General features: G+C 34.7%; 1 protein-coding gene across 1 annotated transcript; it reads left to right on the plus strand.

The window, feature by feature from the left end:
* Positions 1–6,756: 6,756 nt before the first annotated feature.
* On the plus strand, positions 6,757–22,238 carry LOC116286412 (GTPase KRas). The gene is made up of 9 exons (XM_031692929.2): positions 6,757–6,927; positions 7,055–7,103; positions 9,906–9,934; positions 13,909–13,958; positions 14,576–14,610; positions 14,863–14,965; positions 17,665–17,704; positions 19,611–19,771; positions 20,593–22,238. Exons 1-9 carry the CDS (start codon positions 6,897–6,899, stop codon positions 20,650–20,652), a joined length of 558 nt encoding a protein of 185 aa, XP_031548789.1. The 5' UTR covers positions 6,757–6,896; the 3' UTR covers positions 20,653–22,238.
* Positions 22,239–23,065: the final 827 nt, after the last annotated feature.

The raw sequence follows: 23,065 nt of genomic DNA on the forward strand, positions 1-23,065 counted from the left end.
TCGCTAGGGTTTCTAACCCCATTTTCCGCTAGCGTTTCTAACCCCAACTTGCGATAGACTTTAAAGCCCGATTTTTCGCTAGGGTTTCTAATCCCAATTTCTGCTAAGGTTTCTAACCCCAACTTGCGATAGACTTTAAAGCCCGATTTTTCGCTAGGGTTTCTAACCCCAATTTCTGCTAGGGTTTCTAACCCCAATTTCTGCTAGGGTTTCTAACCCCAATTTCTGCTAGGGTTTCTAACCCCAAACTGCGATAGAGTTTAAAAACCGAACTTGCGCTAGGGTTTCTTACCCCAATTTCTGCTAGGGTTTCTAACCCCAACTTGCGATAGACTTTAAAGCCCGATTTTTCGCTAGGGTTTCTAACCCCAATTTCTGCTAGGTTTTCTAACCCCATTTTCCGCTAAGATTTCTAACCCCAACTTGCGATAGACTTTAAAGCCCGATTTTTCGCTAGGGTTTCTAACCCCAATTTCTGCTAGGGTTTCTAACCCCAATTTCTGCTAGGGTTTCTAACCCCAACCTGCAATAGAGTTTAAAGACCGAACTTGCGCTAGGGTTTCTTACCCCAACTTGCGATAGACTTTAAAGCCCGATTTTTCGCTAGGGTTTGTAAACCCAATTTCTGCTAGGGTTTCTAACCCCAACTTCCGATAGACTTTAAAGCCTGATTTTTCGCTAGGGTTTCTAACCCCTATTTCTGCTAGGGTTTCTTACCCCAAGCTGCTATAGAGTTTAAAGCCCGATTTTTCGCTAGGGTTTCTAACCCCATTTTCCGCTAGGGTTTCTAACCCCAACTTGCGATAGACTTTAAAGCCCGATTTTTCGCTAGGGTTTGTAACCCCAATTTCTGCTAGGGTTTCTAACCCCTATTTCTGCTAGGGTTTCTAACCCCAATTTCTGCTAGGGTTTCTAACCCCAACCTGCGATAGAGTTTAAAAACCGAACTTGCGCTAGGGTTTGTAACCCCAATTTCTGCTAGGGTTTCTAACCCCAACTTGCGATAGACTTTAAAGCCCGATTTTTCGCTAGGGTTTCTAACCCCAATTTCTGCTAGGGTTTCTAACCCCAATTTCTGCTAGGGTTTCTAACCCCAACCTGCAATAGAGTTTAAAGACCGAAATTGCGCTAGGGTTTCTTACCCCAACTTGCGATAGACTTTAAAGCCCGATTTTTCGCTAGGGTTTGTAAACCCATTTTCTGCTAGGGTTTCTAACCCCAACTTGCGATAGACTTTAAAGCCTGATTTTTCGCTAGGGTTTCTAACCCCTATTTCCGCTAGGGTTTCTAACCCCAAGCTGCTATAGAGTTTAAAGCCCGATTTTTCGCTAGGGTTTCTAACTCCAATTTCTGCCAGGGTTTCTAACCCCAATTTCTGCTAGGGTTTCTAACCCCAATTTCTAGTAGGGTTTCTAACCCCATGCTGCGATAGACTTTAAAGCCCGATTTTTCGCTAGGGTTTATAACCCCAATTTCTGCTAGGGTTTCTAACCCCAATTTCTGCTAGGGTTTCTAACCCCAATTTCTGCTAGGGTTTCTAACCTCAATTTCTGCTAGGGCTTCTAACCCCAATTTCTGCTAGGGTTTCTAACCCCAACTTGCGATAGACTTTAAAGCCCGATTTTTCGCTAGGGTTTCTAACCCCAATTTCTGCTAGGGTTTCTAACCCCAATTTCTGCTAGGGTTTCTAACCCCAACCTGCAATAGAGTTTAAAGACCGAAGTTGCGCTAGGGTTTCTTACCCCAACTTGCTATACACTTTAAAGCCGGATTTTTCGCTAGGGTTTGTAAATCCAACTTCTTCTAGGGTTTCTAACCCCAACTTGCGATAGACTTTAAAGCCCGATTTTTCGCTAGGGTTTCTAATCCCTATTTCTGCTAGGGTTTCTAACCCCAAGCTGCGATAGAGTTTAAAGTCCGATTTTTCGCTAGGGTTTCTAACGCCAATTTCTGCCAGGGTTTCTAACCCCAATTTCTGCTAGGGTTTATAACTCCAATTTCTAGTAGGGTTTCTAACCCCAAGCTGCGATAGAGTTTAAAGCCCGATTTTTCGCTAGGGTTTAGTTAAACACACTTACACACATGCACTTACCCACATTTTCACACACTTACAAACACTTACACACATATACACACATTTACATACACTTACACACATTTACACACACATACACACACTCTTAAACATACTTAGATACACACAAATTTACACTCACAGTTACACAAACTTACACACACACTTACACACACTTACACGACACATTTACACACACTTACACACACTTACACACACTTACACACACTTACACACACTTACACACATTACACACACTTACACACATTACACACACACATACGCAGACACTTACAACATTTACACATACTTGCAAATACTTACACACACTTAAACACGCTTACAAAAACTTACACATACAGTTACACAAATTTTCACACATTTATTAACACTTACACACACTTACACACACTTACACAAATTTACACACACTTACACACACTACACACTCTTATACAAACTTACACACACAGTTACACACATTTTCACACATTTATTAACACTTACACACACTTACACACACTTACACAAATTTACACACACTTAAACACACTTACACACACTTACACACACTTATACACACATACACACTTACAAACACTTACACACACTTACAATCACTTAGACAAATTTACACACACTTACACATACACTTACACACATATTCACACATTTACACAAACTTACACACATTTACACAAATTTACACAAACATTCACACACATACACACAAACTTGCACACACTTACACTCACTTACACACACTTACACACACACATATTCACGCATTTACACAAACTCACACAACTTTATACACATTTACATAAACATACACACACATACACACACACTTACACACACTTACACACAATTACACACACTTACACACACACTTACACACACTTACATACACTTACACACACTTACACACATGCACTTACCCACATTTTCAAACACTTACAAACACTTACACACATATACACACATTTACATACACTTACACAAACTTAGACACACTTATACACAAGCACTTACTCACATTTTCACTAACACTTACACACATTTACACACATTTACACATACTTACACACATTTACACATACTTACACACACTCTTAAACATACTTAGACACACTTACACAAATATACACTCACAGTTACACAAACTTACACAGACACTTACACACAATTACACGACACATTTACACACACTTACACACACTTACACACACTTACACACACTTACACACATTTACACACACATACACACACTCTTAAACACACTTAGACACACTTACACAAACATACTTTCAAAGTTACACAAACTTACACACACACTTACACACACTTACACATACATTGACACAAACTTACACACACTTACTCACACTTACACACATTACACACACATACGCAGACACTTACAACATTTACACATACTTGCAAACACTTACACAAACTTATACACACTTACACACACACTTACACACATATTCACACATTTACACAAACTTACACACATTTACACACATTTACACAAACATACACACACATACACATGCACTTACACACACTTACACTTACTTACGCACACTTACACACACTTACATACAAATACAAACAATTACAATAACATACACTCACATTTACACACATATACACACACTTAAACACACTTACTCACATTTACACACACTTATACACAAGCATTTACACACATTTTCACACATTTTCTAACACTTACACACATTTACACACATTTACACACATTTACACACATTTACACACATTTACACACATTTACACACATTTACACATATTTACACGCACATACACACTCTTAAACACACTTAGACACACTTACACAAATTTGCACACACACTTACACACACATTTACACACTTACACACACTTACGCACACTTACACACACTTACACACTTACACACACTTACACAAACTTACACACACTTACACAAACTTACACACACTTACACACACTTACACAACTTTACACACATTTACACACACTTACACACATTTACACGCACATACACACACTCTTAAACACACTTAGACACACTTACACAAACATACTTTCAAAGTTACACAAACTTACACACACACTTACACACACTTACACATACATTGACACAAACTTACACACACTTACTCACACTTACACACATTACACACTTATACGCAGACACTTACAACATTTACACATACTTGCAAACACTTACACAAACTTATACACACTTACACACACACTTACACACATATTCACACATTTACACAAACTTACACACATTTACACACATTTACACAAACATACACACACATACACAAGCACTTACACACACTTACACTTACTTACGCACACTTACACACACTTACATACAATTACAAACAATTACAATAACATACACTCACATTTACACACATATACACACACTTAAACACACTTATACACATTTACACACACTTATACACAAGCATTTACACACATTTTCACACATTTTCTAACACTTACACACATTTACACACATTTACACATATTTACACGCACATACACACACTCTTAAACACACTTAGACACACTTACACAAATTTGCACACACCTACACACACTTACACACACACTTACACACTTACACATACTTACGCACACTTAAACACTTACACACACTTACACACACTTACACAAACTTACACACACTTACACAAACTTACACACACTAACACACACTAACACACACTTACACACACTTACACACATTTACACACACTTACACAACTTTACACACATTTACACACACATACACACACACTTACACACACTTACACACACTTACACACACTTACACACACTTACACACACTTACACACAATTACACACATTTACACACACTTACACTCACTTACACACACTTTCACACACTTACACAAACTTATACACACTTACACACACACTTACACACATATTCACACATTTACACACATTTACACACATTTACACAAACATACACACACACACACACTTACACACACTTACACTCACTTATACACACTTACACACACTTACACACAATTACATACACTTACACAAACATACACTTACAGTTACACACACTTACGCACACACTTACACACACTTACACGAAACATTTACACACATTTACACTCACTTACACACACTTACATACACTCTTAAACACATTTACACACACATACACACACACTTACAACATTTACACATACTTACGTACACTTACACACACTTTCGCACGCTTACACAAACTTACTCACACAGATACACACATTTTCACACATTTACTAACAGTTACACACATTTACACACATTTACGCTTATACAGTTCAACGGGGTCGAATTGAAAGCTGTGTAGAGGCGGTTCTGGTAGCCGCTATACAGTCCATGTATGACCCCGGAGCACAGGTCTAGCCAGTTTAAAGTGCTACTCTGACGAAAATTGCTCAAATTTGGATTCAGCTGAAACTTCCTAAGAATACTATTTAAAGGTCCAATAATCACTGTATGAAATGTTTTCTCGATATTCAGGACGAAAGTATGATATTTTTATGAATTTTTTTTTTTTTTTTTTTTTTTTTTTTTTTTTTTTTTTGGAGTCTGTGATGTCATATACTCATCAATTATTAATTATTCAATTGTTATAACCAATCGTATAATATTTAGACAGCATTATATTAATGCAATAAACCCAGATGTCATAACAGCTGTCAAAAAGCCTAATCATCATCATAATCTTGATCATTTTCATCAACTGTCAATATTACCGTTTAAAACGAAAGATTAGGTTTTAAACGGTTACAACTGAAGGTTTGGCCGTTTTTTTGAATTCAGCAACTATAACAAAAAAAACAAGAAGGGGCTGGTGGGTGAGTGGGGGTATGGGGGGGGGGGGGGGGAGCCGTAGTAAGGCAGCCACATTGCAAGTAGGTCATGGCAGGATATTACTAAAGAAATACACTGTTTATTTTGATACCGAATCTTGCAGGATTGACAAATACGGACTTTCGTCTTTTTTTAAAAAAACGTCTCTATATACAGGTGTAAATACCAGAAAACCAGAAATTGAATAATTAGTTGAGGTCTTTATCCACGTTGTCATATATTCTAAGGCGACTCATAACAGGGGCGAATCCAGGGGAGGGGTGCAGGGGGTGCGCACCCCTCCCTGGTTACACTTTGGGCTCTTACTTCGAAGATAACCAATTTTGTTTTTTGCCTTTGATTCTAAGGGTTACACCCCTCCCTGGGTTATAAACATTGTGCGTAGCACCCCTCCCTTAACAAAATCCTGGATCCGCCCCTGCATAACATTAAGAAATCGCTTTAAATTGAGCACGGGGCATAAAAGTCGACAAATGAAGACGTCAATTAAGGTTGGTAAATCTTGCTCTTAAATTTCTATATATAATACATTACGATCAAAACGATTCCCCATACATTCTCTCTAGAAGTACATCTCTAGAACAGAGCTTGGGCTGCCTGTGTTCCTTCCAGATGTGCAGTGTACTCTGTTGATAGGCGAAAAAGACAATAGCCACTATATAAGAAGGAATCTGATTGGTTGATAAATTTAGTTGGCTGATATATAAAAGGTGTTTGGTACAGCGGATTGAATGGGTAAGACATGCGCATTGCATTTCAAACAGGCCACGACCTTACTCAACAATACGAGGTATTTCCTCTGATCGGAGTCCACCTTACTTTCAGATCAACATCTTGTCAGACTCAGAAACTAATTTGAAACTCCACGGGAACGCCGTGATCTACGAACATGACGGAGTATAAACTAGTTGTAGTGGGAGGTAAGTTTTTTGGGATCCCAATGGAATTTTTTGGAAGGTTTTCAGCCCTGGATCCTGCGATAATGGAACACGATTTTCAACTGACTTTTTGGTCTTTTCTTCGTCCCTGTCTCTCTCTCTCTCTTAGCTGGAGGTGTGGGAAAGAGTGCTTTGACCATTCAACTCATCCAAAACCAGTAAGTAATAATATATTTTAATCCAAAGTTTGAAGACTCCTTCGTATGATATCAGAGTATTTTTAATGTTTATTAATACTTGATATTTTACATGATGGAAATATTGTGCCTAGTCTTATGCATAAAGGGCTGGTTCGCTCGACCTGCCATTGATAAATTTAATATAGTCGCGGCGTTATAGCGCTCACACTGTTTCAGAAACTTCCTCTGAGTGGTATTCTTACCTCAGCTCAACTCGATAATATCCATCTCGACGGCAAGGTGCAGGTATTTAGATATATTCAAAAAAGAACATGCAAATTCGCTAATAAGTTGTGCAAAAGTTGGAGCTACCGGTTTGGGAAACCAGAGTCAGACCAACTCGGTGTGTGCATATATTTAAGCCCATAAAGGCGTTGTACAAACATCAATAGGCTTTAGAAATTCGCCAGATTCAGATACGACACATCCCAAATGATAGTCTGAGTAGCCTTCTAAGCTTCGTGTTCCAGCTTGTACCAAGCAGAACGAACGAAGAGCAAAGAACAGTTCGCTAAGCAAGTCCAGAATTGTGTTCAAATTTTACACTGATCAGCGACCTCGATCCGCGAGAGTCGAAAGTTCCACAGCTATCTATTGCTTTCGTTTGTGCTGCGGTGTTGTGCAGTTTATAACATTATATGACTTAGACCGTTAGGAAAGGGCCAGCTTCCTGCAGGCCTGTAATAGCGCTTAGGATTTGAAGCCTAGCTGTAGACTGTTGTTTTGGTGTCCAGCTAGGGGCAGGGCTTAATTGTATGGGTGTTGCCTCCTACAAGAAACATTATGGAACTTTGAAATCTTAGGTGTTAACTTCTGTTAGCTTGTTATTATCTAGAGAACTGGTGTAAACTTTTAGCTGCATAATTAATCCATAAGAAGTGCGATGTATCATGACCCACCCCTCCGCTCCCTAAGTTTTTGGGAGTGGTGAGGTGAGGGTACGCATCTGAAATTTATTTGCTACCATTATTTAACAAAGATTTCGTAGTAAACTGGTAATAATGCTGCATAACATCCAATCTTTTAAAACTATTGGTTCTAATTGGTTCTGACTTTCTCAGATCTTACTTGACCAGTAACCTTTTTTACCATGGTAACCAAATATTTGGTCCATCACCAATTTCTCAGATTGAAGATAAAACCTAGGTATTGTGTATACGTTGTATATAAAATAAAATGTCGTACCATTAGACATGTTTTATCTGTGTTAAAATTATTTATGCCACACCCTTTTTTGACAAATTCATAGTATAACAAACTACTTTAGTATTTATTATTATATAGTTATGATAGCACCTGCGTGCTGATTGGTCGAAAACTGTGCCACATAAGTTAAGGGAGCACAGTGTGGCTAGATCCTGCCTTGTCTTTCTTTTTTTTTTTCAATAAATTAAATACCAAAATGAAATTAGTAACTAAATGATAAAACGAAAAACGCATCTTTTTCCATGCTTCATTCAGCAATAAAGCACTTACTTAGGAGTGCCATAAGCATTACACTTCTTTCATGCTTACTTCACATCCTATGTGCTTTGTTACTAAAAAAGCTGTTTATTTGTTAATCATTAAAGAATACTAAAAGAACCCAACCACATTGCATTTGTTGGAAACAATGGAATGCTATCCAATGCACCATTTTCTCTGCTACCCAAAATGGCAGTTTTTTAGGTAAAATTCCATAAGTCTTGCTATTGCTGCTAGATGTTTGATGACCACCATGATATAGTGATACATAGTCACTTTATGCTGTCCTTGAGACTATCTGGATTTTGGCAATGAATCTAGGATAGATTTTGAAAGTTATGATGGCTACCAGTTGGATGTCCCAAAAGTTATAATGTAACAAACAGAATCTTTCTGAAAAAATTCAAACTACTAGCTGTGGAATGAAAGGAAAGAGACTTTGGCAGTTTGAAGACTTCTGTATATTTAATTTGTATCAATTTTGATCCATCAGAGCTTGGAATAGCTGCATGATTGATAAAGGCAAATGATGTAACCAGTAATATAGAAATGCTGGCATTGTGTTTGACTAAGATTCTTTAAGACGCCAAGGTGCATAATGGGCATACATTAATGCAATGAGTATTAAGTATCAATCATGATTAGTGATTGCATGTATTTAAACATCAGACACCACTTGTGTCTTGATAGTAATTAACCAAAAACTAGGAGCATTTTCAGCCAAGCTATATTCTCAGTATGTGGTTGTAATTGTAATAGCATATTTGATTATAAACACTTTTCTGATAATTTGCCATTTTAATACCATACAGGAGATTCCTGTGCATGAGTTTTTTAAGGAAAAATTGAGCCACACGACCCTTGTTAAATAAAGTTTTTAATTTTCTTTAACTCATTAGTTTATTATCATTATTATCATTACTACTACTTATTGAATTATATTATTTGTAATTATTGTAATTTAGTAAAAATATACAGGTGATTATAGAAAATCTCGCGCGTTGATTGGTCAAGAAACTACTTATTGAATTATATTATTTGTAATTATTGTTAAATATTTACACCTGATTGCCATTTTTTTAATATTTATTTACAGTTTTATATTTTATGTTCCATAATTTTATAGTTTCATGATTTTATAGTTTTATAGTTTTTATATTATAATGTAGTTTAATACTTTTAAAAGGTGAGGGCCACAAGTTTATAAGTGTTATCAGTTTTAGTGTTTACCCTCTTTAAATAAAGTCTATCTATCTATCTATCTTTCTACTACTACGACTGCTATTCTAATACAATTGATCATGATCTTACTTTCAGTTTTGTAGATGAATATGATCCTACAATTGGTAAGTAAATGCACTGTACAGTACATGTAGAGGGAGGACACATTTTCACCCCTTAAAATCTAGGGTATCTGGTCTTTTCAATCCAAAGTCTTTTCGATCCAGGTATTTTCGAACCACCGATATACACTTTTGATCCACCTATAAACACTTTCGATCCACTATCATATAACTAAAGCATATAACAAGTCCTTTTTGCTGTGTACATGCAAAATGTAAAAGAGTATAGTTAAAAAAGTTGTCAAAAGTAACAACTAAAAATCATGATCAGAAAAGAAATCGAAACTATGTGCTTTGGACTATGAGTTTGGCTGGGCATGATGATTACATCGGTGGTGTCACAGACTTTTTCAAACAAATGCCTTCCAACTGTCTTAAATAGTAGGACATTGTTATAAATTCTGAAGTGGAAATATCATTGGCTAAGTTTATCGTATAAGATGCTAACTACAGTATTTTTGGAATCGATCAAATAGTTTTGGATTGAAATATTATGAATTCAAAACGCCATTCAGTTCTGATTGATTAAGCTTATTTATGTGTTTCACATACTTGAATATTAAAGTTTTTTTCTAGAGTTAATCAACATCTAAATCAAAATGAAAACTGTTGACTTCTGAAACTATTTAGTCTCTTAGTAAAAACTTATACAAACGGTTCAGTTGAAAGAAACTCCACTTCGTGTATCCAATTAGTATATAGGTGAATCTTGTCACAACATTTTAACGCATTCGCCATGTGTTTCCCTTACTTTATTTGCCATGTATTTAACATTACTTGAGAAAGTACCTGTATTTTTGTACTCAAGATTTGGGCAAACAAGCAAATATTTTTTTCACATATCGGATAAGTTGCCGGTTTTATTGACAAGTTTCACATGTAACACTCTTGTTGTCACATGCGCACATATATTCGTTCGCAACTTAAGTTTAACTCATTCAAGATGTTTCCCCTACTTTATTTGCCCTGAGTTTAACATATAATTAACAAATAGATCAGGCTTAGCTATGTTCTGTTCTCTGATAAAACACGACTGGAGCTGTAGGAAACGAAAAAAGTTATAGAAATCACGAGCCGTAATCGCTATATGTAATCGATTTTTACGAAAAAAATAGCGTAAAATTTCAAATAAAAAGATTTGTTTACAAAAAGAGCACACGTCTGTCATCAAACTCACATAAACAAATTTGATCTATGCGATGATTGGCTAAAAAGGAGACCTATGGCTATCTGATTGGTCCAGTTTTGACAGGTAATGACATATCTGTACAGGCTGGCATACAACTGGTTTATCGCAAATGTTCAACAAGAAAGGAGAATTGCTTGTAAATTTTAGCAAAAAAGCCAAAGAAAACAAGCATTTAACTGCTAGAAGAAATGAAAATTCAAATACTGAAGTAGTATTGTAGTACCAATCAAATGTGCTTCAAAACGACATATTTTCCTTTTATAGAGGAAAGACATAATTCTTGATAAAAATGGATGAATATTTTAAATTTGAAATGTGAAAATGCTTTAAATTAAAAAGCCGAATTCCCGTGACGTAATTTCTATGTTTAATTTTGTATAGAAAACATGGTTTTGACGTCATATCTATGTTTCTATACTCTGATAAAATGTAGCTTTTCAGCCAATCAGAGCGCACGTTCATGAAAATCTATTATATGATATGTTATAAAATGCATAATAAAACTTTTTTGCACAATAAGATGGATTTTATGTTTATCATGAACTGCTTTTTATGGTGTATTATGTAACCAGCTTTATAAATAACCACAGCGTTGTGTTATGTGTCGCTCCTTTAATTCATGAATAATCTGTCTTCTCTTTATTCTTTCCTGATGTTCCTCTAATTTTATTCATTTGAAAGGTATTTTAAAGCTTCTTGGATATAAAAAAAGTTTTTCCAGAAAGATTCCAAAAATCAATAAATAACCCGTTACCAAATAGAAGGTTTACTGTTTTCATTGACGAGATAGTAACAATACACGCTTGTCACACAACATTAATCATTCGCTTCTAAAGTTTTTGACTTCTTCATGATATTCCTTCCTTTTATCAACTAGGAGATTCATATTTATTAAGGGAGAAAATATTTTTTCTTGGCTAAAGACTTTACGTTGGAAGTGACTATGGGGGATAACTTAACTTTGTAAGCAATAACACATGTCACACACGAATACACACAATACTTGGTTCCCTCAGTTGGTTCACTTCTTCTGTGATATTTCTGTAATATTTCTGAAAGAAAACACTAAACATCTATAAAATATGTCATAACTGTATTGGATCGAATGTGTATGTATGTGGATCAAATGTGTATGTATGTGGATCAAATGTGTATGTATGTGGATGGAAAGTGTATATAGATGGATCGAAAGTGTATATGGGTGGTTCAAAAAGACCTGCATTGAAAAGGCTTTGGATCGAAAAGACCGGTATTCAAATCTAGCATTAACTTCTTTTCTGGCTACATATCTTGTTCTTTAATGACAACATGAAATGTACTGTCCTAGGAGGGCACTAAGTAATGTTTAATAAACGAGCAGGAGTGTTTTATCGGGTATAAAACACGAGGCACAGCCGAGTGGTTTTAGACCCGATAAACCACGATCTGTGAGATTATTGAACGGCTTAGAAAACTTATGATGTTTGTTCTCATTGTGTACCGATTTTTTTACGAAATAAACCAAGTTTGATAGAGAAAATCCAAGTTAAAGTTTATGCAAATGAAGACGAATCTTTATCAGATATAAAATCACCTTCATGGTCATGATTTCTATTGTGTTTCCTTCATGAATTATTAATGAGTTTTCTAACTAGAGTTAAAACCCTTAACACTGACCCATGCAGTGCCCAAAACCGACTGTAGAAAATGCACCTTCTTTGGCAAATTATAGCTTTTGGTAATTTTGAGTGAGTTGGTCTTTACTGCCATTTTCATGAACATGCAAACTCAGTAGCTGTGAGCTGCACTCTGAAATTTAATTTTTCACTGCCGCCAGCCAACAATATGAAAGTGATTAGTTTTGATTGACAGCAGCGAAAAACCAAATTTCTAAAAAAAATCTAAAAATGGCTGTAAAAAAAACTACTTGCATCATGTATATATTTACCATCTTTAAAGCATAAGCAGAATTAGAAGATATTGTAATTTGACTGTAGTTTGTTTCAATGTGTAGTTTCTTTTGATCATATCCTTGTTGTCGTTACTCATGACAACTTTTTTAACATACACTTTTACATTTTGCATATACACAGCATATAGGACTTGTTATATGCTTTATTTATATACATGGATCGAAAGAGTGTATTATTATTTGGATCGAATGTGTAATATACATGGATCGATGTGTACATGGGTGGATTAAAATGACTGGTTACCGTGAAAAATATATTAGAGACAAAATGGCTGTCACTTGTTGCATTGATAGAATTGATGGCAAAGAAAGCACTAGAAACCAAAGACTAGACTAGGTCTAATGTAATAGTATTTTTGAATAGCGATAGATATTTCTTCAACCCCTTGCCTCCCATGGATGTATACGTACCTTAACAGATTCTTGTATGATCTACATCTTGAGCTTGATCATTGGTGATCATGATTTTTAAAAAATCTGTTTGTTGAGTGTTCTGTTGCTTAAATAGCAATGTATGAGTATTTGGCATGAGTATTTGGCTGCTTACAGCATTTCCCATTGATCTTATGGGAAAATCCAAGTTGCCTGCAGGTAGATCAAGTGAGTGCCTTGTTACAGACCCTGTGCTTCGAAACTAACTTCAAAAATATGCATTGATATTTCAACTGAGTTTGAAGGTGTTTTTGTTATAATTTTTTAAGTTTTTTCCAACCTTTTCTATTTCAAAAGTTTTTATGTTTCCAATAAGGTGCATTTTTATGAGTGGTTTCTTGCATTGCAGGAGTACCAATAATACCTTTGCTTTCTTTTTCTTTGTTTGTTGGTTGAAAATTGCAGAAGATTCATACAGAAAACAAGTTGTAATAGATGGAGAAACATGTCTGCTGGTAAGTGAGGGGTATTATTAACATAATAAAACAATGATTTGCTTTCATTTTTCTTTTGGATATTTTGCGTATATACCCAGAGTTATCAGTATTAAGCTGGTAGTTATTAAGGTAGTTCCAGACCTTTGCTACTGCGCATCCATTTTGCTCTTCTCGTTTTTTACTGTTTATTAGCATACTGTAGTTTTGAAAATTTCTCCAAATGATATCTTACTCTGACTACCTTTTCGTAATCTGACAAAATATTCTGTAATTTCATGTACATTTTGATATAAATTGGGCGTTTTTTAAAACATGCTAAGATTTTTATTGCTTGACCTGGTATAAAAGTAACGTAGCATAGCATAATAGTAGCGTAAAAGTTAAGGTATGTTAAAACTTAGGACTCAAAGTGTACGTAAACAGAAACTAGCGAAGAGCCAAATAATTCCCAATCTTGATGAAAAAATGAGCTATCTATGCTGCCCAAGTCGATGTCCATGATACATTTGCTTAGTGATTTACAGACTGCAATGAAAACAAGTTGAACAACCATTATTATTGAAACTAATTTGGAAAATCAGTTACATCAGAGTTGGAAACCTAGATTTTTATTTTTCCTGTTGATTTTGTTGTAGGACATATTGGATACGGCTGGACAAGAAGAATACAGGTATTGCATCACAGAAAAATTATGTATATATTAAAAATCTCTGGGACATGTTACAGTTACCAGGTGAATCATCACCATTTTTTTAAAGAATGACAGTACTGGTAAACCGATAAACATTTGTAAATTAAAGTAAATAAAAGTTGGAACTTTTAGAGGTACACATGTATCGTTTGCAGTGACTTGTGTGAATTCTGGAAAAGTCCATCAGTATTATAGTTGAATTAAATTTCTTGTTAATTTTTTGTATTTCAGTGCAATGAGAGACCAGTATATGAGGACAGGAGAAGGGTTTCTTTGTGTATTTGCTGTAAATAATAGAAAATCATTTGAAGATATAAACCAGTACAGAGAACAGGTAAAGAATCAACAATATAAGAACTGAAACTTAGTTCTTACAGGGTTTTTCCAGACTCTTCTCAAAAATTAGGAAATTTATACCTAAATTGTTATTCTGTCATTTCTATCAATAATTATTATTTGACAGACTTAGTTTTAACTTGTGGATACGCAAAGCGTAGGGGTCTATATATGGAAATGTGTCACACTAAACCACTAAGATGTAAGCAGATCATGTCATCATAATGTTACGAACATTTCGCTAAACTTACTTTCGGACTTCATACAAACACAAGGTTTTTATCCGATAAGGCTAGCTGAAAGGAAAGATCAGGTGTAGTTTATGACTCAAACTTAATGCACACTCGTAAATTTAACTGTTGTGAAACTTTAATGATGAAAAGGTAAATTATACACTGTGAAAAGATGAAAAAACTTACTGACGTTTCGGACGCTAGTCCTTCGTCTTTTACTCCGACGAAGGACTAGCGTCCGAAACGTTAGTTTTTTCATCTATTCACAGTGTATAATTTACCTTTTCATCATTACTGTTTCATTAGAAACACCGACGCAGCTCACACTAGTTTTTAGCTAGTTATATCTTGTTGTGAAACTTATTCATTGTTAAATAGCAATTGTGTCAATAGACTAGTTTCGAATTCCAAATTACTGCTGTGTTTCTTGATTACTGACTCATTTGCACAGGGTTAGCCTCAAGTTTGTGCAGAATATACACGTGTTCAAGTCAAGGTCCGTAGAGTTTCAAAGTGTTTGTATTGTTGAAATTGTGCATTCTTTACTTTGCTGTTGGTATTTGTGAATATTTAAACACTGATACGAGGCTAACCCTGTGTAAATAAGTCTGTAATCAAGGAACACAGCGGTAATTTGGAATTCAAAACTGGTCTATTGCATCACCTCTAGATTACAGTCATGAAAAATAGCATCCAGTCTAGATAAAGAATGATCCAAAATCAATAATTTTCTACTTATTCATTCAACTTTATTCAGTACAACCTCTGATGGAATCCCTCAATTCCCTCTGATCATTAACTACCAAATTAGAAACGTTACCATCAGATTTCCCTCTCAAGACCTCTCAAATGAAAACAATGTGACGTGCCTGTGCAACAAGGTGTGACTTTATGAACACTTGACTAACTGGCTTGACTACCGAAATAGTTTTCTTATGAACTATGACTTTTGACTGAGGTATATTAAAATGGAATTAGCCAACATCCGCTTTCATGAAATATGCATCTGACTTTATTCAGAGATATCCCATCATAATAATTTGAGAAGAAGTTTATAGGTGATCAAAATCATTTCGACTAACTCCTGACACTTTATTGGGTCCGAGCAACCAAACTTCTTGCGCCTTCATGGACCAGGAAAGCGGTAGATTTCATATGTGCCCATTTTACAACTTGCCGTTCACTTTTGGTTCATGACAATCTTTGTTTGATCGTGGTCGTACTGATTGCTAAAACTAATCTAAAATGCCTTTAAATGTTTTATGAAGCTTTACTACTGCTAAATAAGTTATATTTGTGTTATTGGTTTGACAATTCCCTTAATTAATGAACTCCGCACGACTGAACTATGCATTGTGGGTGAACCGAACCACAACCACAGGCCACTTGAGTACAGGCAACTGAACTCACGGGCAACTTCAATCTGGATACCCTTGAATAGTTTATATCAGGAGCTGGAATTTCACTGTTCCATGTGGGATGATGTCTAGCACTGAGCATGCTCACACTTTCACATAGCTTGACCTTTGGTTATTTATATAAAATGAATCAAGGCAAGATGCAGGTTGAAGTGAAACAAAAAGCAATCATCAAAACTAGAGTTTCAAAGAGTTAAGTAAGCAAACAGAAATCGCTTGCATATAATTGTATAGTTGACATATCTATATTCAGAATAGTTGTAGGTCAAAAGATTCATGGAAAAAGCACTTATTTAATTTATCTATTTATTTAATCAATTTAATGGCAATAAAAGAGAACATAGAGAGAAGAAAGAGCCATATGGATAATCCATAAAGGAGTCCTAGACCCCATATGGAAACAGATCACCAGGCAAGATATAAAATAGAAATAAAAATAAAATCTATACAGTACACACTAAAAAAAGCTAAAGTCCTAAAAACTAAACTTTTGAAGGAATTTATTGTGTATAGAGAAAGTCATAAAGACCCTATGAGCAAAATAAGTGATATGTAAGTGATTAAAGCTGTCTATTACACTGAGTGTGAAGTAAATATGAAACATCGTTTTTATTACAGAAAACTCAATAAAGTAACAAAGAACTAAGCTAAAAATATAAGGTTGATCACCTATCTTACCAGTTAAATTGAACACTTAAATTTGATCTATGTAAAAAGGGCACAGGTTTAGTATCCACAAGTTTGCCAAAGGCAGTTTGATTATGTTTGAATGGCCTATTCAGCCTTGCTATTAAACAAAGAAATGATACTCAAAGGATTCCCTGTGATTAGAAATGGAAAAGCAGTGGATTGGGTTTATTTATATTTTCAAGAACTGCAGAGTATTAAATGATATTGAAATATATAGTAGACAATCTAGTAAAAGTTATTGGATCTATGATTTAGTTAAAGGCTCTCACCCTCTCTCTCTTTGGCAAGGTTCAGTACATTAGATTATTCTTTTTGCATTTGTGTATATTGAGTTATTTTTTATTGTTTTTTCACAGATTAAGAGAGTTAAAGATGCAGAAGAAGTACCTATGGTTTGTAAGTATCAGACCATACTAGAAAGTGACTGTTATCAATCATTATGATTATCTCCACAGCGCATTGAGGTAGCAGAATGCGCTATACAAGTACTGTTTATTATTATTATTATTATTATTATTATTATTATTATTATTATTATTCCAATCTTGTACCCAGAGCCCACGTTCCTTTTGGTCAGCACCAAGAAACCAGAAACTGCACATACCTAAATCACAGGCTAGGCATTGTTTGGGTTACCTTTGTTTGGTCTTTCTCATACTATATTATAGTAAATCCTGAGTTTGATCCAATCAAATTTAGTGCTTGAGAAATCCAGTTATTTTCTAAAAATTTTCTTGTCATTTTATTTTGAGGAAGACTATAACTTTCTATTGTTTTTTGTTTCCTGGACCAATCAGAATCCTCAAAAAATCGGCCACCTTTAGAGCCTCTAGGTATTATCAGGCATTAAACTTGATATATAAATACCTTAACTCCATTGTTTCACACTATGTTAAGGATCTTTTAAATTTAAGAGAAGTTAGTTACAATTTAAGGAGGCTCAAAACGGTTTTTCTTGAGCGCGCACGCTCTAGATCCAATCACGTAGAACTTGCAAAAGGAAACTTTTGCCCTCAAAAATTTTAATATTCAAACTGAAAAAAATCAAAAACTGTATGGTGAAATTTTTTCATATGGCTTAATTGGTCTATGTTTTTCGAAAACTTAAGGAAAAATTGAAGACATTCTGTAAGAGGAAACTATCCCAAACAAATTTTATTAATTTTTATTAATTCCATCTTACAGAATTTTTTCTTTTTTCGTCAAAAAAAAAAGATCATGATACAAAGTTTAAATATTCTGGTTTTTAAAAAATTTACCATTTGGTTCATGAGTTATGATTTTTTAAATGAACATTTTTGATGGCATAAGAAGGGTTCTGATGTAGTCATAGCAACATATTACGTCATTTTTTCATGTTCATTGTGATTATATTATGGCCATATTAATTTTTTTAGTTCATAATTGTGACTGTATGTGAAGGCACAAAACACTTTCGAGCCTCCTTAAGGTGAAAAGGAAGCAATTTGGATCAACCTCATTTCAACTCTGAATGGCATAAGTCGTTCTCCTATATAAGTCATAAGTTGTGGAATAAGCTACCTATTAAGGTCAGAAACTGTGGGAGTCTACAAGAATTCAAGAGGGCTTTAAGAAAATTAGAATTCACTTTGTTACATTAGGCAAAGATTTGTAAAATATCTACCAGTGGGGGGTTCAGTGTATTCTTACAGAGATTCCTACACTTACATAATATTGTTAGACCTAGAATTTTATATATATTGTAATATTTAGTTTTTAGTTTAACAGGTGCACGTTCTAACGAGACTTAATTGTAAGCTCCTGTGTGAATAAATTACTTATTCACTCACTCACTCACTTACTCACTAAATCACTCACTCACTCACTCACTTACTTACTTGTTTCTCAGTACTGACCAAGGGAAGCATGGGCTCTGAGTACAAGATTGTCATTATTCATTTGGTTGAACATTAGTCAAGTGTGGTAGGAGGCCATGGTCTTCAATCCCTGCAAGACCATCTCCATGCTAAACACTCTGATAAAAGGAAAACATTAATATATTACGTAATTAATTCTTTCAATAAAAATGCCTTACCTTGTCTTTTGCAGTACTGGCCATCACTTTTGGCATTTCTTCTACCCCCTTAGTAGCATTTATAAGTTATTAGCATCCATAAGTTATTAATGTTACAATACAAAACAATATTGATTAAATTACAAAACAACATAATATCTTGATTTATGGAGAGATTCAATACCCATTTACAGTTATCTGCACACAGCTTTCATAGTGGTTTTGGATTTTCTGGGATAAATCTGACCCATTTTTGTTTTCTTTTAGTGGTAGGAAATAAATGTGATCTTCCACAAAGGACAGTTAGTACAGGTGATGCACAAGAACTTGCTAAAAGTTATGGTATCCCCTTCCAAGAAACATCAGCCAAAACAAGACAAGGTGTTGATGATGCTTTCTACACACTGGTCAGAGAGATTAGAAAAGATGTAAGTTAACAAATTTAGTGATAATAGTCACAGATATTATTAATGATAGATATTATAAATGTATTGTTCCTAATTAGCGGGGCATGTGTACCCAGCTAAAGGCAATGGCAATGATAATAACAATTTTAAAAATAAATGATGATGATGATGATGATAATGTTGAATTTAAAAAAAGAATAATAAGGATAATAAAAATACACCATAACCTTTTACATAAAGATGATAAGCATTGGCCCATTTTAATTCAATTTTTTGGGTTCAAGGAAGTGAGAACCAAGGTCATGTGACCACTATATCTCAAAACTTTTCATCCTAAAAACTTAAGCTCAAAAAGTTGTGGCCATGGCAATTAAGAAATTGAGTAAAAATCAACAGCATTTTAACAAAAATAAAACTATCCTAGCCATAATTGGCCTTTGACCTACAGGACAACAAAAAAACAGATGTCTCAAAATTTTCTGCCATGTTATTTGAAGGTTCTTACCTGCATAGGACCTGGGCGAGAACGAATTTTGACCTTACTACTCTCCCACACAGGATTTTTGTAACGTGTACATGACCCACCACCAACCACCCCACAGGACTAGTTTTGCTCTTGAAAATTCCTTCCACAAAGTTCTCTATGGTCGACATTTTTTTGCTTTTTTGGTTGGGTTTACTTTGAAAAATGAAAGATAACTACAGATAATTCAACACGATTTTAATGCTGTCTTATATATTGTCTATGTTGCAGAGGGTGGTTGACTGAATTGGATGCTTGTAAAATGATTATATGTTTGACATCATTTTGATCCTTTCTATTGTTTGGTTTATTTTAACAGAAAGAAAAACGTGGACCTCCAAAGAAAGATAGTAAAAAGAAGAAATGTATTATTCTTTAAATCACAACAACAATTGATTCACTAACAGTCTAATGACTTTTACCAAGATTCTGCAAGACTCACTTATTTCCTTTGTCTTCAGAGAATAGGTTGCCAATGGTAATTCTCTGAAAATAAAAGGGATGACATTTTCCCATCGCTACAAAACAAGAACACTTCTAGAATTGAAAAAAAAAATGCATGGTTTTCCATCCAAAAAACTACATATTTATTTTTGTAGTGTATGATGTAGTGGTAGTGGGATTTTAAGCCAGTCAATATACGTAGGATAAATAATATGTAAATGTGTACCTAATAATTATGTAATGCCATTTCTCTTCTTGATCTCTCTTGCATGTAATATACTGAACTGTAAGGAGAAATCACAGGTAGCCCAATCGTACAGTTTAGGGATGTGACGTTATTAGTTTTAACGTCAAATGATCGATTGAAATTCAACATAGTTTGAGAATGTGCTTTCAGTTGTTCAGTAGTTAGGAATATTTTGATAATGAAATATTGTAAAGACTTTAAGCCAAATCATATAGCATTTTGAGTCCTCCTGAAAGCACATTTTCGAACCACACAAAATTTCATTCACCTGTTAAACCTGATGACACATCCTGGCAATAACTCTATGCTAAGGTTACCTGTGGAGTAATGAGTACTCTCGGCGGGTAGTTTAAGAGTAGGATAGTTGAAGGCCTTTCAAACAAATAGTTCTCTCCTTTGTGTTTAGCACTTTTTGTGTTTCTGTGACCCTGGGAACTCCAAATATACATGTAAGCACATTTTTAGCTGTTTTAGGTGCATCATATTCAATGGGCCATTAATTGCATTATAGCATCATTACTTTCTTTTGTTTAGTATAGTAACACCAGTTGTCTATTTTAATGAAATTATCAACATTTTAATGCTTCAGAAAATTCACGAAACATTCTTGTAATGGTAGTAAAGTGATGCATTATATACAAGCAGCTTGTGTGAGGTTTAATCTGAGGCTACAGAACATGAAAGCAATTCTAAGCGATAGGTACATGTATCAACAAAAATATCCTCAGGCCATTATCACAAACAAATTTTTGTCCATACCTCACTCTTCAAATGATTAAGGTACTTTGCAAATGCTATCAAGCACCATAGTCTGTTGTTTCCATAGCAACAAAATTAAAATAACTAGGAAATCATTATACTCAATTCTTAGGTCCATTTTAGGTTACATGTACTATATTCCCCAAAAATTGTAATTTTCTAGTCTCAAAATGAATGCCTTTGTTTATAATATTTTGACTAATTTTATGGTAAAATCTAAGGTAGTGTTTCAACCCGGTTTTCTGTAGATTTTAAAGAATTCATTAAAATCATATTGTAATTAAGAAATTCATATGAAGTGGCTCAACTTGATTATCATGATTGCAATGATTTAATTGTTTTGATTTTACAATCTAAGGTTGACTTGAATGCCAGTCCTTTATCAAACACAGTATACACTAAGAATGACTGACATTTATGTCAAAACTAATGAACTATTTTTGTAACTGCATGACAATGGAAAATGTTGTCTACAGTGTGTAAGAAAGTGTTATTAAAATACATCTTTAATTATTGACAGCTATATAAATATTCATGATACAATTTAAAATAATCTGCACTGGTAGCATAGTACATGTGCTAACAACAGAAGCTACATCTTAAAGCAGGGTTAGTGCTACTCCTTTAAACTCCTTGAAAACTCCTTGAATTTAATCAATTAATGTTTTCAAGGGCACTTGAAAAGCTCATGAATTTTATGATTTTAGCAAAACTCCTTGATCTTTTGCTTTGATCATTACTTGCATTGTTCTAGAATAGATCTAGTCTGAAAGATTGGAAAATCTGAAAGTCAGCCATGTGCAACCACCATGTAAGACCTTGGCATAGTTAGCTGAACATACTCCTTGAAAATTCATTTTTGGATCCTTGTATAGTCCTTTAATAGTCCTTGAATTTTAGGTGGTTACCTCAGCACGAACCCTGTAAAGTTAGAGTAACTTAATATTTAGCTGCTTTGGTCTTCCTGGACAACATTCGGAAGGCTATGCCCACTTGGAGTCAGCTGTGGTCTTACTACCCTGGCTCCAGAGGTTGTCTCACTGATTTTAGTGGGAGAATCTCTGGAGCCAGGGTACTGTCTTGCCAGTTCCAAACATGAGGCCATTACCAGGTCATATCTGCTTGGTGGATACGATGTTCATAAAACTTTATTCGGGCAATGATAAACAATGAAACCCATGCTTAACTTTGTTTCAATTTATCTCGGCTATGATTTTGCTTATTTTTGGGTCAAATCAACCAAATGCACGCTTTTTAATTTTTTTATTAAAACATGAAGTCATAAATTATGTACATCAGAACTAGATCACAAACATTTCATAAATTGGTTTTGTGTGTGATT

Source organism: Actinia tenebrosa, unplaced genomic scaffold (genome assembly GCF_029948245.1).
Source record: "Actinia tenebrosa isolate PJP-AT-01 unplaced genomic scaffold, QUT_ActTen_1.0 PGA_scaffold7__59_contigs__length_16204524, whole genome shotgun sequence".
In the NCBI taxonomy this organism is placed as follows: Eukaryota; Metazoa; Cnidaria; class Anthozoa; order Actiniaria; family Actiniidae; genus Actinia; species Actinia tenebrosa.

What these genes read in the sequence shown, in the direction of transcription:
- LOC116286412 (XM_031692929.2), top strand. Translation starts at nt 6,897, where the DNA reads ATGACGGAGTATAAACTAGTTGTAGTGGGAG. An exon ending in TAAACTAGTTGTAGTGGGAG is followed by an intron (nt 6,928 to 7,054) that starts GTAAGTTTTTTG and finishes TCTCTCTCTTAG; the next exon opens with CTGGAGGTGTGGGAAAGAGT. An exon ending in ATTCAACTCATCCAAAACCA is followed by an intron (nt 7,104 to 9,905) that starts GTAAGTAATAAT and finishes TCTTACTTTCAG; the next exon opens with TTTTGTAGATGAATATGATC.